This window comes from Pyrgilauda ruficollis, unplaced genomic scaffold (genome assembly GCF_017590135.1).
Source record: "Pyrgilauda ruficollis isolate IOZ18807 unplaced genomic scaffold, ASM1759013v1 scaffold185, whole genome shotgun sequence".
NCBI classification, from domain to species: domain Eukaryota; kingdom Metazoa; phylum Chordata; class Aves; order Passeriformes; family Passeridae; genus Pyrgilauda; species Pyrgilauda ruficollis.
Genome location: NW_024517540.1, coordinates 805,039 through 820,084, shown reverse-complemented (window position 1 = coordinate 820,084; position 15,046 = coordinate 805,039). Strand labels below are relative to the sequence as shown.

General features: G+C 66.5%; 2 protein-coding genes across 3 annotated transcripts in view; both read right to left on the bottom strand.

Annotated features, from left to right (window-relative positions):
- EFNA3 (ephrin A3) overlaps positions 1-217 on the bottom strand; it is a 9,402-nt gene extending 9,185 nt beyond the window's left edge. For both annotated transcript variants that reach the window (XM_041464852.1, XM_041464851.1), the window contains exon 1: positions 48-217. In XM_041464852.1, coding sequence (XP_041320786.1) covers positions 48-160 — 113 coding nt within the window. In that variant the 5' untranslated portion in view covers positions 161-217. The remainder of the gene's footprint in view (positions 1-47) is intronic.
- A 9,793-nt stretch (positions 218-10,010) lies between these two features.
- LOC121352177 lies at positions 10,011-13,971 on the bottom strand. Its single transcript, XM_041464891.1, has 5 exons — positions 13,490-13,971; positions 11,610-11,944; positions 10,412-10,480; positions 10,218-10,277; positions 10,011-10,149 (listed from the first exon to the last, which is right to left on the bottom strand). The coding sequence occupies exons 1-5, from the start codon at positions 13,969-13,971 to the stop codon at positions 10,061-10,063; spliced, it is 1,035 nt and encodes a 344-aa protein (XP_041320825.1). The 3' UTR covers positions 10,011-10,060.
- Positions 13,972-15,046: the final 1,075 nt, after the last annotated feature.

The following is a 15,046-nucleotide window of genomic DNA, read 5'->3' as shown; positions in this document are numbered from 1 at the left end:
CCCCCCCGCCTCCCGGTGCGGGTCCCGGCGCCCCCGCCCGCACTCACTGCGGGTTGGAGCTGTTCCAGTGCACGGCGTGCCGGTTGCCCAGGGCCCCCGGCGGCCCCCGGCCCGGTAGCAGCAGCAGCAGCGGGAGCAGGGGCAGGAGCCCAGCCGCCATCCTGCCGCCGCCCGAGCCCGCCGCGATCCCGGGGAATGGAGGGAGAACCGAGCCCGAGCCGCCCGCGCCCCGCGGCCCCGGCGCCCAGCTCCGCCCCGCGCGCGCCCGCCGCCGCCGCGCCCCCGCGCGCGCTCCCGCCGCCACCCCGGGCCCGCCCCGACACCGGCTCGGCACCGGCAGCAGGCTCGGTTCTGAGGGTCCCCGCGGGTGGGGACACCGGGGCCGGGTCCCAGGAGGACCAGGTGCCGCCGGAATCTCGGCAGGACCCCCATGAGCGGGGGCTGTTCCTGTGTAAGGTCCTGCTGCCATCGGGGTCTCACTGGGACCCCCGGGGGTGCACCCACACATTGGTGCACCCACGTCTGTCCCTGAGGGATCAGGTGCCACTGGGATCTCCCTGGGTCACCCACAGCTGGGGACATCAGAGGCAGGAGCCACCAAGTTTGGGGTGGCTCTGGCTAGGAGCTCTGGCCTTGGGGCAGCAGCCTCTGGGGGTCTGTGCTGCTGAGGGAGCCGTGGGTGGGGGCTCAGGACCCCTGAGGGTCCTCCCGATGCTGCTGCCAGTGCCATGGGGGTCACATGTGCTCACAGAGGAGTTTGGCCACCCTGGAGGCACAGGAGTGGGTGGGAGGGTGCCCGTGTACCAGGACAGCCTGGCTACCGAGGAACACGGACAGTGCCAGGCTCTGCCGCCTGCCCTGACCTCCCTCAGGAGCCAGCACTTGGCCAAGTGCCCACCTGCACGGCCAGGCCCTCGTTCTTCCCGCACCCCAAGGGTTTGTGGGGTGCAGGTTCCTGGGGGAGCCTCGGGGGCTGTGGGTGCTCCCCGGGTGTGGGGATTGAGCTGAGTGCCAGCTCCCACTGCCCGTCCTCAGCGAGATCCCTTAGCAACTGCTGTGCAGCGCTGCCCGGCAGAGCCCAGTGCCAGGTGATCGGCGCCCTGGCACACGTGTGCACGCATGGGCACGCTCGCACCGGCGTGGGCACGCACAGCTCAGCAGGCACATGCAGATCACTGGGCACACGCAGCTTAGCGGGCACGCACAGCTCAGCGGGCACACGCAGATCACTGGGCACATGCAGCTCAGCGGGCACACGCAGCTTCCTGGGCACATGGAGCTCGCCGGGTACATACAGCTCAGCTGGCACACGCAGCTCAGCGGGCACACACAGAGCAGAGGGCACGCACAGCTCAGCGGACACGTGCAGCTTGCCCCCAGCTCCCACATGGGGCCACCAGCACTGGCCCAGCAGCCTCTGCCCGGGCAGTGCTGGCATCGTGCATCACTGGGAGCTTTGGCAGCCTCGAGGAGCTTGTGAATGAAAGCAGGAGGTTCCCAAAGCTGTGGCTGGGCTTGCTGAGCCGGCCTGAGCAGCTCCTGCCAGGAGCTATCTCGCTGGCGTGGTGAGCGTGGCCAGGGTGGTGCGGTGCCAAATGTCATGTTCCCATGTCCCCGGTGGGCCTGGTGACTCTCAGACCTGGGCAGGTGCCCTGGTGCTGAGTCTTGGGGGGGGTCTCCTGGCTCCCCAGAGTTTTGGGAGGAGCTCAGTGTGGGAGGAGAGCTGCCTCTTTTTTATCAGGGTCCCTTAGGCCATGTGGATGCTGCCCCAGGCCATGGAGGGGGACAAGGAGGATGATGATGGGCAGGGTCCCTCAGCACGGTGGGAGACCCAGTGCTGTGATGCCCATGGCAAGGCTGTGCCCCACCCCCATTCCCCATCCATACTGGTGGCACTGGGAGCCCAAGCCCTTGCCAGAACCCCGCCAGGAAGGGGGAGGGGGCCAGCGGAAGGGCCCGGAGGACCAAAAAAGCCTCTATTAATTATTCATCCGAAGAAGTGAAGTGAAGAAAACACAACACGTGGAAAAGGGCTCTGGCTGCCTGGGGGTGGGAGCGGGGGAGAGCTGGGGTCGGGGGGGCTGCAGGGGCTGGGCCACTCAGGGGCTGCGGTGAGGTGGCAGCGGCAGCGGTGGCATCCCAGGGTGCTGCACACCTCTGGGAGGACCCAGAGCACCGCGCTGCCACCATGGAAACGCCTTGGCTCGGCAAACCCATGGCAACACCCACCTCCACATGGAAACCCCCCCGCTCATGGCAACGCACGCGCCGCCGTCAGCACCCGCACCACGGGGGTCCCCCCGCCACGCACACCCGAGCGCGGGGCCACGGAGGGACACACCGAGGGCTCCGGTGGGGATGAAGGCACCTGGGGGGCAGAACACAGCCCCGGAGCATCACGGTGTGTGCAGGTGTCAGCACCCACCAGGAATTACTCCTGGAATTACACACAGAGGGGGCTTGGCCGTGTTTTGGCACAACGGGAGGTGGTGTCTGTGGTGGGATGGCTGGGGACACGCCCTGGTGGCTTCGATCTCAGGGGGACACGAGGCCTTGAGCTGTCCAGAGCTAGGGCACGGAGCAGCTCTGGTTCCCTGCTCTGTCTCCTCCACGCTGTGCTCGTCACAAGGACCAGCAGCTTTTAGCGTCAAAGCAGTGGGGAAAGCCTCCACCTGCCATCCACGAGCCCCAAGGGGCTGGAGCGTGTCCCCGGCGGGGCAGGGGACCCGTTTGGCCCGCCTGGGTTAATATTTAACCGCGGCTTCCTGTGACAGAATGTCGCAACCGCAGAGCAGAGCCGGCATTCAATAAATCATCACGCCGGGCTGGGAGCTGGGCTGGGGGAGTTGGGGGGGGGGCAGCGCCCAGCCGAGCGAGAGGGGGAGCCGATAAATAATTCATTAAATAAATAAACATGGTGAGAGTGCGGGGAGGAGGCAGGAGTGTAACCAAGAAAGGGCTCGGTGAACGCGGGCATGAAATATTCACCAGCCACACCTACCAAGGCCCAACGCGCTGAGCTCAGGGCTCCGACCCGCCCGCGGCAGCCAGGTGCCGGCACGTGTCCAGCCAGACACGGCAAGAACAAGCCAAAGGCATGCAGGGAGGACGGCCTGGGTCGGGGAGCAGGTAGCTGGCAGTCCTGGCATGGCCATGTGGAGATGAACCATCCTGGCTTCTGGCAGCTTCTCCTGGCGGTGTTTGAGGCAGCTCCTCACAGCCCCACGCTGGTGTTTGGGCATCTGTCCTGCCAGGGTGGCATGCCTGGGGCACACAGCACACACTGTGTGCCCAGCAGCCCTGCTCCTCCCTGCCCCTTTCCTTTTATATCCCATGTCAGTCGTTAAATTTGAATGAAGCCTCACGGATTGTTGCGCCGTGCCAGTGCCTTGACGAGCATTGGGCGGGCATCGCCTCAGGGAGGGCACAGGGGCTGAGCCTTCCCAGGGAGATGAGGGAAGACACAGCTCTGGAAGAATCCTGGGGGACATCCTGGGGCTGGGCCTGGGCGTGTGTGGATGCAGGGGAGGTGAAGATGGGTGGCCAACTCCCTGGTGAGCCACAGGTCCAGGCAGAGCAGCCTCTAACCAGAGGGACCAGAGTGAGCCCTACTGCGCAGAGGGACACGGGAGAGATTCGTTAATTAGCGGCCTGAGTTAATTTATGTGGAGCTGGATTCTGTGGGCTTGCAGAGGAGGGTTAGTTGCCACCGCGGCACCAGCGAGGGAGCAGCGGTGCCAGGCGGCAGCGCCAGGGCCGTCAGAGGAAATCAGCTTCCTGGTGGAGCCGCTGGACGAAGCCGTGCGCGGTTCCCAGCCCCGCTGCTCCCGCTGCCCGGCGGGAGGAAGCTGCAGGGTTCCTGCCCTGGGAGCCAGACGCCTGTTTGCCGGAACCCTGGCTCCAGCAGCTGTGCCAAATCTCACCCGCCCTGGGTGTGTGGGCACCCAGAGGTGGCGGGTGGGAGGTGAGAGCCACCAGCTCCTCGTGGCTCCCACGGCCAGCAGCCACGGTCCCAGGGTGACCCCAGGTAGAAAGGGGTCACCACAAGGTGCAGCACGGCCGTGGTCTCTCCCACTTTAGCCCACCCTGGGTGCTGGACTGGTGTGCCAGGCAGTGCCACGGTCCCGTCCCCTGTGCCACATCCTTGTCCCAGCAGCCCACACACCAGCGGCGGAGGTTACCTGGCAGGAAGCGCCTGAGTCAGCAGCCGGCACGGGGTGACTCAGCCGGCTCCTCTCCTCTCCTCTCCTCTCCTCCCGCATGGCAAACCTCCCTCCTGGCCTCAAGATCACTCCAATATCATCCACCAGTGGCAGCCCCGGCCTCACTCCTCTCCCCTGCTGCTGTGACATGACCATGGCGTGGATGTGCTGGAGGGTGTGAGGGCTGTGCCAGGTGGGAGGCTTGGGAAGGGCAGGGCTGGCACATGGCCCTACTGCAGCCACAGCTCTCCGGGGAGGGGACAAGGACACCAGTGATGGGTTTGTGGCTGCCAGCCGCAGCGCCTGGCTCCCCACTGGCCCTGGAACAAGCTCTGCTCATCCCGGCCATGCCACCCTGGTGTCACCTGTGAGGTGTCTGGTGCTGTGTAAGTGGCGTTAATCTGATGAAGGAGTGACAAGCAGCATCGATATCCTGCTCCCACCACACACAGATCACGACACAATCAGCATCTGGGAGCACTGGCAGAGGTGGCAGTGAACTGGGGGGTGCCAGGGACAGACCCACAATGTGCTGCGCTCTAGGTTGTCCCCATCCTTCTGCCCTGACCCTGCAGGTGATGGTGCCAGGGGATCTGCAGTCTCTCAGGCCCAAATGAGGGCTGGGGATGGGCACAGGAAACACAGGAGCCATCCTAGGAACCCCCAGCTGGCACTGATCTTGGCAGTGTGGCTCTGCCACCAGCAGTGCCCACATGCCCCTCAGGAACAGCCCATTCCCATCCCATTCCAGGCCACAGGTGGTCAGCAGGGATGAGGGCAGGGTGACACCGTGCCCCTGCCGTGCCGTGGCCGTGGTGCTGGGCAGAAGCACAGGGAAACAAAGGAGCCAATAAGCTGGGGGGGCAGGGGGGACTGGGGCTGAGCGTGCAGGCGCAGGAGATTTCAGGGACTGAAATATTCATCAGGGCTGAGGCGGCGCCTGCCGTCACGCCGGCCGCGAGCGATGGCACGGGGGGGCTTCAATAATGCATCGCTTGGAAACGGCTCACGAGAGGGGCTGGGGGCACACAGAAAATGGGGGTTCCCTCCACTGGCTGCAGTCACCCCAGGCCTGTGCTGCTGGCCAGGTGATGAGAGCTGGGTGCTGGGCAGGAGACACGGCAGGAGGGGCTGGGGATGGCCAGGAGAGCACCAAGAGGTGCTGGCAGGTGTGGGGTGCCCTGTGCTGCTGGCAGCCACCACCCGAGGGGCTGGCAGAGGATCCTGGGTGGGTGCAGTGTCCCTGCAGCCTGGCAGTGCCCAGCTGCTCCATCTGGGCTAGGTGGGGCCCCATGCCTGGCTGTGAGCATGGCCCCGTGCCCCCCATGCAGGTGTTGCTGTCACAGCCACTTTGTGCTCCTGTGCTCAATAATTCAGAGCATCCACCCCCCTGTGCTGCACTTGCCTCTGGCCGCAGGCTGGCCACACCAGCTCCTGCCAGCTGCTGGGACTGGCCTGTCCTGTCCCTGTCCCTGGGCTGGGACTGCAGGCACCTGAGGAGCTGCCCTGGTGCTGGTCAGGCAGCTCCAGGCTCTGCCGTGGCTAACGAGCTCTTTGCAGGGGAAGCTCGTTAGCAGCCTGAGGATCAAATGAGCACAGGGCTGATCAGTGGATGTCAGGAGCAGGGCCCAAGACACTCCAGGGCTCCACCTCCACCATCCCCACAGCATCCTTCCACTGCAGAGGCCGGATGGCAGCGCAGGTGGCGTGAGCCTGGTGGCACCCTGGCACAGAGCACCTCAGCATCCCCTTGGGAGGTGCTGCCCAGGGTGGGCACCTGCCCCAGCCTCTGCCCCCAATGTCTGGCTGCCCTGGAGACAGGGGCACTGTGCTGGGGTGGTGCCCCGTGTCATTTGCACCCACCCACTGAAGTCCTAATCATTCTCCCCAGGGATGCAGAGATTGTCCCGGCACGGGGACCATGCAGGCCCTCAGTCTGCAGCAGGTCCAAGCAGAGCTGGCAGCAAGGGCAGCTCCTGCCCATCCCTGCTCTGGCATTGTCCATCAGGATTATTGTCCAGCAAGATTACATCACACTGGGAGTGCACTCCAGCTCATGCAAGGGCACAGGAATGACAGGACAGACGGACACAGGCATGGACAAACAGCCACCCTGGCCCGGAACAGTGATGGCACAGGCAACATCTGTGCCTACACCCCTGCACGTGCACACCCACCAGTGCCAGGCTGTCTCACACACACTGACTGCCACCCTGGTCCCTGGAGTGGACACAAACATCAGTGCCCGCTGCTCCCAGCTGGGCAGCTGGGACTGGCCAGCTGCTCGCCCAGCCCTGGGGATGCAGGTGGGATGTGCCAGCCTCTGCCTGTGCCGCGCCAGCCCGGTGCCCGCACCCTCATTGCTATGGCAGGAGCGGGCTCGGTGCGTGCAGCTCCGGTTAATTAAGCGGCGCGGGCAGCTCCCTCCAAGCCCCCGCTGAGTGTTTTGCTAAATTATAACCTTGACGATGCGTATCATCAGGCGGCTGCTCGGGAACGGCCGCTCCGGCCCCCGCGCCCCCTGCTCAGCCCTGCTGTGGGGCTGTGGAGCTGCCCGGCCACGGTGGCATCGCGAAGATGTGGCATCGCGAAGAGGTGGCATCACGGAGAGGTGGCATCCCTCAGAGTGCCCGTGGCTGCCGGGTAATGAGGGAGCTGGTCCGAGGTGGGTGATGGGCTCTCAGAGTCCTGCGGCCAGTGCCCGGTGTCCAGTCCATGGTGCCCAATGTCTGGCATTCCCAGTGCCCTGCTCCTCAGGGCTCAGCGTGCGTGTCCCCTCAGCACACGTGTCCCCTCGGCATGTCGAGCCAGTGGCCCCGTTTCCATGGTGACACGGAGCCATTTCCCATCTCCGGGATGCTCTCGACAGCTCTGGGGTGGGCGCTGCTGCCGTTGCCCTTCGCCCATGGGGAACAGGCAGGGATGGGCCCCACCGCCCTGGGGGGCTGTGCCCCCCCCCTTTCATCCCTCGGGGCAGGTTACCGTGCCCAGTGTCCTCTGTGTGTCCTCGGGCTACCCCGGGACAGCTGCAGAACCTGACCTCATCCTCGTGCTGGGGTGATGAGGGATGTTTGGGGCACGCTGAAGCCCCTGCCACAGCAGGGTTGGGTGGGGGCAGCGTGGCTGGGTGAGGGATCTGCTGCCAGGAGTGGGAACACCACAGAGCTAAAGGGCTTGTGCCCAGCAGGCTCATCCTAGTGCCACAGTCCCTGTTGTGACAGTGAGCCAGGCCATGGGGTGGGCACAGCCAGCCACGCTGTGCTCCCTCCTCAGTGGCTGCTGTGGCTCCCAGCCCCTGGCACGACACGGCTCTTTATCCTGCTCTCCATCTCCGTGCTGCCTATTACCATTTCCCATCACTTGCTATTCCAGGTGATAAATTTTTCCTTCCCACTTTCTGAAGGTTTAACTCCCACCCACCTGGGGCACCCAGCATCATCACCCCACATTCTTCCCCATGGGCACCCCAGCACCCCGGCTGGTGTGGGTGGCACTGGGAGGGGGGGCGTAGGGGCAGCCCCGAGGCAGGGGGATGGTGAGACAGAAGGGATGGGCTAATGGAGCCCATTCCTTGAATAGATTCAATTTCTGCCGCGGCGGCTGCGGGGTGCGGAGCCATCAATTGGATTCAGGGGACGGGGAATCTGATTTGGAGCGGCCGCGCCATCAATTAGCCGTTATTGATGGCATTGCTCATTGGAAGTCGATGGGATTTGAAGCTGGTGGCAGCTCCTGCATACCAAATAACTCTGGCTCAAGGACAGGACCCAGACCTAGCACCCACTCTGGGGGTCCCAGAGGGACCCCTTGGCCTTGTCTGGGAATGCCTGAGGGTCTGGGGAAGGGGTGGTGCAATGGGTAGCCCCTCCTTGAATGCCTGCATGGGTTCCTGCAAGGCACTGCCCGCCAACATCCCTGCAAAGGGAGCCTGCAGGGCACTGCTGTCCCCCAGCATCTTTGAATGGGGGTTCTTTGGGGGATGCCCCCACTCAGCATCCCTGCATGGGGGTTCCACAGGGCATGGCTGTCCCCTGGAACCTGTGCATGGGGGCTCCACAGGGTACAGCCCCCTGGAATCCCTGCATGGGGGTCCTGCAGGATACAGCCCCCAATCATCCCTGCATGGGGGTCCTGCAGGACATGGCTGTCCCCTGGAATCCCTGCATGGGGGTCCCACAAGTCACCATCACCCCTGACATCCCCACCCACCGGTCCTACAGGCCCCACTGCCCCCCAGCATCCCCGCAGGTGGGTACTTTGGGGGATGCCCCACCCAGCATCCTACACGGGGATCCCTCGGGTATGATGTCCCCCAGAATGTCTCACCCCATCCTGGGGAGGGGAGGGTCCCACAGGAGATGCCCCCCCTGCACTAGGCAGCCTCCGTGTCCCCCAGGGGGAGGGGGCACCCCTCCCTGCAGGACGGGGTGCACGATGGGGTGCAGTGGGGGAAGGGCAGGCAGCCGCGCGGGGGGAGGGGAGCGGCACGGTCGATGCTTTTGCTCAGCCTCTTGCCAAGCAGCTTCTTTCTCCCAGAAGCCATAAAACCTGTCTGACGTGCCCGGCACCACTGCGGCAGGCGGCCGGCAACGCCTGCACGGCGAGGGGCTGGGGGGCCCTGCTGTAGGCGGCCCCGGGGGGAGTTGGGCCCCTCTCGAGCCCCTCAGGAGGGCAAGTGGGGGGCTGCATTCATGGGATGGGGGGCTGAGAGCATCAGGGAACTCTCCCATCGGTTGGCAAGCCTGAGGCATGTGGCAGAGCTGTGACTCTGACAGGGACACAGCTGTGCCATGGGATCAGCCCCCGCTGGTCCCCCTTCCACTCAGGAAGGGGAAAACCCTGCAGCTCCCCACACCCCCCATTTCTGGCATCTTATGGGGTGCATAGATGGAGAGATGGACAGAGAGCGGCTGCTCTGTGGACACCCCAACCACACCCAAAGGTGGCAAGAGGGACCAGGGTGCCTGGCTGGGGGCTTTGGGTGAGTGACCCCCAAGCCCACTGCCCCCTCACCCCCTGTCCCACTGCTCATCCCACCACCAGGTGTTAATCACCAGCAGCTCATCTGTAATTAAAGCTCTCCGGTGACAGGAGCTGATGACAATATCAAACTGCTGCAATGAAGCCCTTGGCCATGAGGGCTGTGCAGGGAGCGAGGGGCAGGGACACCCTGGAGGAGCTGCCCTGGCACCCGCGCAGGGTTGGGGGGCACGGGCAGGGGGATGGCAGGGGGGCTGCACAGCCGGGGGCGCAGCGATCTTGCAAATATTGTATTGCTCAGTCACTACCAAGGGTTAAAACCAAACCGAGGGCACGGAGGAAGGCGTCTTCCCAGAAGACAGATCAGCGTGTCCTCGCTGCAGGAGGACACAGCAGCGGCGGATGCCGCCATCGGAGCTGCTGCCCCGCTCCGGGGTCGGGGGTCCCTGGGCCCCAGGGGAGGGGGTCCGTGGGGAAAGGCACGAGATGAGGTGGTGGCCGTGGGGCAGAGCAGGCGTTCGCTGAGGGGACCCCAGCGCCGGGCCGGTGGCCGGTGGGGCAGGGCCGGGGTGTGGCGATCCCAGCGCGGATTCGCGGCAATCCCGACGTGCGGCGATGCGATGGCCCTGAGACGGAGAGAGCCCCGTCCAGGGATGCTTCGGGGCAGCAGGCAGATGCCCACCCAGTGCCCCGGAGCCCCCGCTGCCCCTCACCTTCCAGCCCGGAGCTCCTGGCCCCAGCTCGGCTTTGCGGAGGTCCAGCAGGCGGGTCATGGCCTGGGGCTGCCCCACGGGCTCGGGGGGGTTGGCTGGGAGGAAGAGTCTGGAAGCGGCGTTGGGGCAGAGGAGCCCATCCCCCCGCCAGGGGCAGCGCCGGGGTCAGATCCAGAGCAGGGCCAGGAGCACGAGCGTCAGGCATGGGCTGCAGGGCTGTGATGGCACCGCGGTGCCCCGGGCAGGAGCCACATCTGCCAGGGCAGAAGCAGTGGTCAGGGCGAGCCGGTCCCCGAGCTCCCAGCCCCACCCCTGTACCCACCTTCGGGCCCACCGCGCCCTCGGGGCTGCGAATTCGGCACCTCTGTCACCGGCTCTGGCGCTGAAAAAAACCCACCGATGTCAGGAACCGGCTCCCGTGGGTTACGTGGAACCGCCCCCGAGGCTCCGGTATCCCCCAGTGGGGACCGGTGGAGCCCCCGAGTTTCGGGGCACAGCCCCCCCGGCCGGACTCACTGGTGCCTCTGCAGCAGACGGTGACGCGCAGCTTCAGGCATCGCCCGGCGCTCTCGGGGCTGGGCACGGCTGGGCAGGGGGGGTCAGCGGGGACCGGCTCCGGTGCGGCCCCCCCGGGACCCCCCGACGGCGGCTCCGCGCGGGCCGGGGGCGCCCCCTCCTGGCGGAACGCGGGGACGGCGCCCCCACCCCGGAGCACGCAGAGCCCCCCCGGGACCCCGAACCGGGGACACCCCGAACCGGCGGCACCCCGAACCGGCGGCACCTCGACCCCTCGTGACCCCCGCTAGAGCACCCAGACACCCCCTGCACCCCGAACCGGGGGCACCCCGACCCCTCGTGCCCCAACCCCGGAACACCCAAACATCCCCTGCACCCCGAACCGAGGGCACCCCGTACTAGGGACGCCCCGAACCGGGGACACCCCGACCCCTCGTGCCCCCACTCCGGAGCACCCAGAGCCCACCCTGCACCCCGAACCGGCGGCACCGACCCCGGAGCACCCAAACACCCCCTGCACCCCGAACCGGGGGGAATCCAACTCCTCGTGCCCCAACCCCGGAGCACGCACAGCCCACCCTGCACCCCGAACCGAGGGCATCCCGAATCGGGGACACCCCGAACCGGGGGCACCCCGAGCCCTCGTGCCCCCTGCCAGAGCACCCAGAGCCCACCCTGCAACCCACCTCCCCACACCAGGGCACCCAGACCCCACCCATGCACCCTGATCCTCTTGTGCCCCCCTCCATGGGAATCCAGAAACCCCTTTAACCCCGATGCCCTCGTGCCACCCTCCAGGGGCATCCAGAACCCCTCTGCACCCTACATCTCCATGAATTCCCCACCCCAGGGCATCTAGAACCCCTCTGCACCCCACACCTCGATGAATCCTCTACCCCAGGGCATCCAGACACCCCCTGCATCCCCATCCCCTCGTGCCCCCACCCTTGGGACACCCACAGCCTCCTGCACCTCAGCCCTGGCATCATTCAGAACCCCCATGTTCCCCTCACCCTCAGTGGCATCCTGGCTGTAGCCTCACCCCCCACACGCCCTAAACTCGGCTCCATGGGCATCCTGGTGACACCCAACCCTGGAGAGCTGCACTCAAGACCCCTTGACGTGTTCTGACCCCGGGAAGCACACCCAGCGCCCCGTGACCCCAGCGCAGCCCCCGCGGCTCCCAGAGGGGACTCACAGATGTAGTAGTAAGTCTCCCCCGGCTGGAACTCGAAGCCGAGTGAGAAGGGGGTGAAACGCTGGATCTTCTCGGAGAATCGGACGGGCCCGAAGGGCGCCCGGGGCCGGTTGCACTCCCAGCGTTTGAAGGCGCCGGGGGTCTCGTAGCAGCCGCGATAACCCTCCCGATCCACCATGAAGAGCGTGAAGGTCTCTGCCCGGCCGGCCGGCACCGCCCCCTCGTAGTGCGGGCAGTAGATGTCCAGGTAGTCATTGATGGCCACCTGGATGGAGTAATCGTCCCGCAGGAACCTGCCGGGCAGGACAAGCCGGGGGTCTCTTAGGAGGGGTGCCCTGCTGCCCCAGCGGAGCAGGGAGCTGGGCTTTTCCCAAAAAACCCCCGACAGCCAGGCATCAGTTCGGATTAGCTGCAGGCCGCTGGAGCTGAATGGGCTCGGCCACCGCGGCCGGGGGGGTTTGTGCAGCCACGCTGCCCAGGCACAAAGCCCCTCGCCCCAGGCACCCGCCTGGCCGCTGATCGGACATGACACGCCGCTGGGGGACCGTGTGCTGGGGACGCTCCAGCCCCGGCACGGTGCTAGCAGGGGGTGGCAGCCGGGGCAGGGGGCACGGGGCGGGCAGGGCAGGGGTGCAGCACTGGGGATGCTGTGAGCTCAGGGTTGTGCCGACAGCAAGGCTGGGGTGGAGCAGCTGTGCAGGCACACACACGTGTGCACACACATGAACGTGCACACGCGTGTGCACACGGTTGGTCCTGAGATTCTGGGATGGGTGATGGAAAAGAGGGGCTGGCAGGGAGACCTCGGCCCCCAAGCTGGCCCCGGTGCAGCTGGTGTTCACAGACGGTTCTGGCAGAGTCCAGAATATTCATCAGCAGGATGGCAGCGCTGGCAAAGGGGGGATTGAACCCCCAACACCCCACTCAGGCTGGGGGCTCCCCGAGGGCAGGATGGAGCACAGACTCCTGCTGACTCAGAGCATCCCACGGGTGACGCTGGCTGGGACGGGCCTGGGCAGAGCCAAGGGCTGGGGGCACAGGGCCCTGCCTGACCCAGCAGAGGGGCACACAGAGCCCCCCTTCCTGGGGCATCCATGGCTGGTGGGGTCTCACCTCTCCCATCTGCAGGGTGGGAGCAAGGCAGCGTCTGCACCCCCAGCCCTGCCCATCATGTGCCGGTGTGCCCCAGTGCAGCAGGCCCAGAGCCCAGGAGCTCCGTGGGGGAGGCCCCAGGATCCTGACCCTGCCTCCTGCTCCCTGAGAAGCCCCGAGCTGGGAAATACCTAAAATGGAGGAGGCTGGAAGGGGGATGGAGCCAGACCCTGGTGACAGCCAAGCTCACAGGCAGCACCAATGGTGCTGGAGTGCCCCCACCATGGAAACCCACAGCCCTGAAGTGCTACCCACCAGCCTGATGCCACGAGAGGATGCCCAGACTTCAGTGCTACCAAGGGCATTCAGGCTCAGCACAGGCGGGTACCACCGGCAGACTGGCAGCACCAGGACTGCCCACCATCTCGGTGCCACCAAGGGCTTGGTGCCACCAGGAGTGCCCACTGGCCTGGGGGCAACCAGGGCTGCCCAGGAACACCCAGAGCTTGGTGTCACTGAGGGAGACTCACGAGCTGGATGCCACCCGGGGCTCAGTGCCACCAGCAGTGCCTGGGGCTAAGCACCACCCAGGTGTGCTCGCTGCCTCGGTGGCACCCAGGGATGCCCAGCGGCTCGGTGCCACCGGGAGTGCTCAGGGCTCAGTGTCCCCCGTGGGCACCGGGGGTCGGTACCAGCTGGGGCACTCACCGGCTCTGCACTGCCCGGGGCTCGGTACCACCGGGGGTACCCGGTGCTGCTCAGAGCTCAGCACCCCCAGGGCTTCTCACCCGCTGCCCAACGCCCAGCGCTGCCCAGTGCCTCGGTACCACCGGGGCTCGGTACCACCGGGGCTTGGTGCCGGGAGGTACCACCGGGAGGTACCACCGGGGATGCCCGGGGGCTCGGCGCACCGGGGGCCGCTCGCCTGCTCGGCATTACCTGGGGGCTCGCTGCTGTCGGGGATGCCCGGGGGCTCGGTCCCACCGGGAGGTGCTCCCCGGCTCAGTCTCGCCCGTGGGCGCCCGGTGGCCCGGTGGCCAGCAGCCCCGCCCCCCCGAGCCCACCGCCCGCCGCCCCTCCCGTCCCGTCCCGTCCCGTCCCGTGGCGGCGGCGCGGGCCGCCAGAGCTGGCTGCCCGGCGGGGCTCGGCACGGCCCGGCCCGCCCCGACAACTTCGGGCCAATCCCGCCGCGCCGCCGCCCGGCAACTTCACCGACTGCCATTAACCCTTGGCGGGCGGCACCGGCACCCACCGGCACCGGCACCGCCATCGGGACCAGCACCGAGACCGGTAACTCCCCACCGGCAGCCAGCGGCACCAGGACCGGCACCAGCAGCCACGCCCCAGTCCGGCAACCCCGGTACCACCAACATCCACCGGCACCGGTATCCCTGGCAACTCCCCGGTACCTCTCCTAGCCCGACACCGAGCCGGTACCGTGAATATCCACCGGCACCGGGACCAACAGTGCCCGGGCATGTGGGCTCAGCATCCCCGGTAACAGCATCCCTGGCACCGGCACCGACGCCCCGGGCATCCATGGGCACCGCCCCTGGCACCGGCGGCTCCGGCCTAATCGGGCACCGCCCCGGTACCGGCACCGGCAGCGCTGGCTGCCCCCGCCGGTACCGGGCATCGGCAGCCACCGGTACCAGGCCCTGCGGGCACGGGGAGCTCACACGGGGCAGCTCTCACACACGTGTGTGCCCGGGCCCACCGGGCAGCTCCTGCCCACGCGTGGCTGTGCCCACGAGCAGCTCTTGCACGCGTGTACCCGTGCACATGGGATGGCTTTTGCACACGCGTGTGCCCGCGGTGGTGGCAGCTGCTGGCCACGTGTCCCTGCCCACCAGGCAGCTCTTGCACATATGTGTGTGTGTGTGTGTCCCCAAAGAGCTCCTGCACACACGTGTGCTCACGTTTGACACCTGTGACCAAGCCTACAGTGCAGTTCTTGCACACGTGTGTGTGTTTGTATCCTTGGAACAACTCCTGCACACGTGTGCTCAGGTGTGACACCTGTGTCCCTGCCCACCAGGCAGCTCTTGCACACGTGTGTGTGTCTGTGTCCTCAGAACAGCTCCTCTACACGTGTGTGCTCATGTGTGATAGCTCCTGCTCAGGTGTGGCACCCGTGTCCCTGCCCACCAGGCAGCTGTTGCACACGTGTGTGCCCAACGTGCTCTTGCTCACACGTGTTCCTGCCACATCTGTGCCCGCACAGAGCAGCTCTTGCACACCCGTGCCCGTTCAGATGTGGGTCCCTGCTCTGCACACACATGTGGTGAGCACACAGAGCAGCTCTTGCACACCCGTGCCCGTTCAGATGTGGGTCCCTGCTCTGC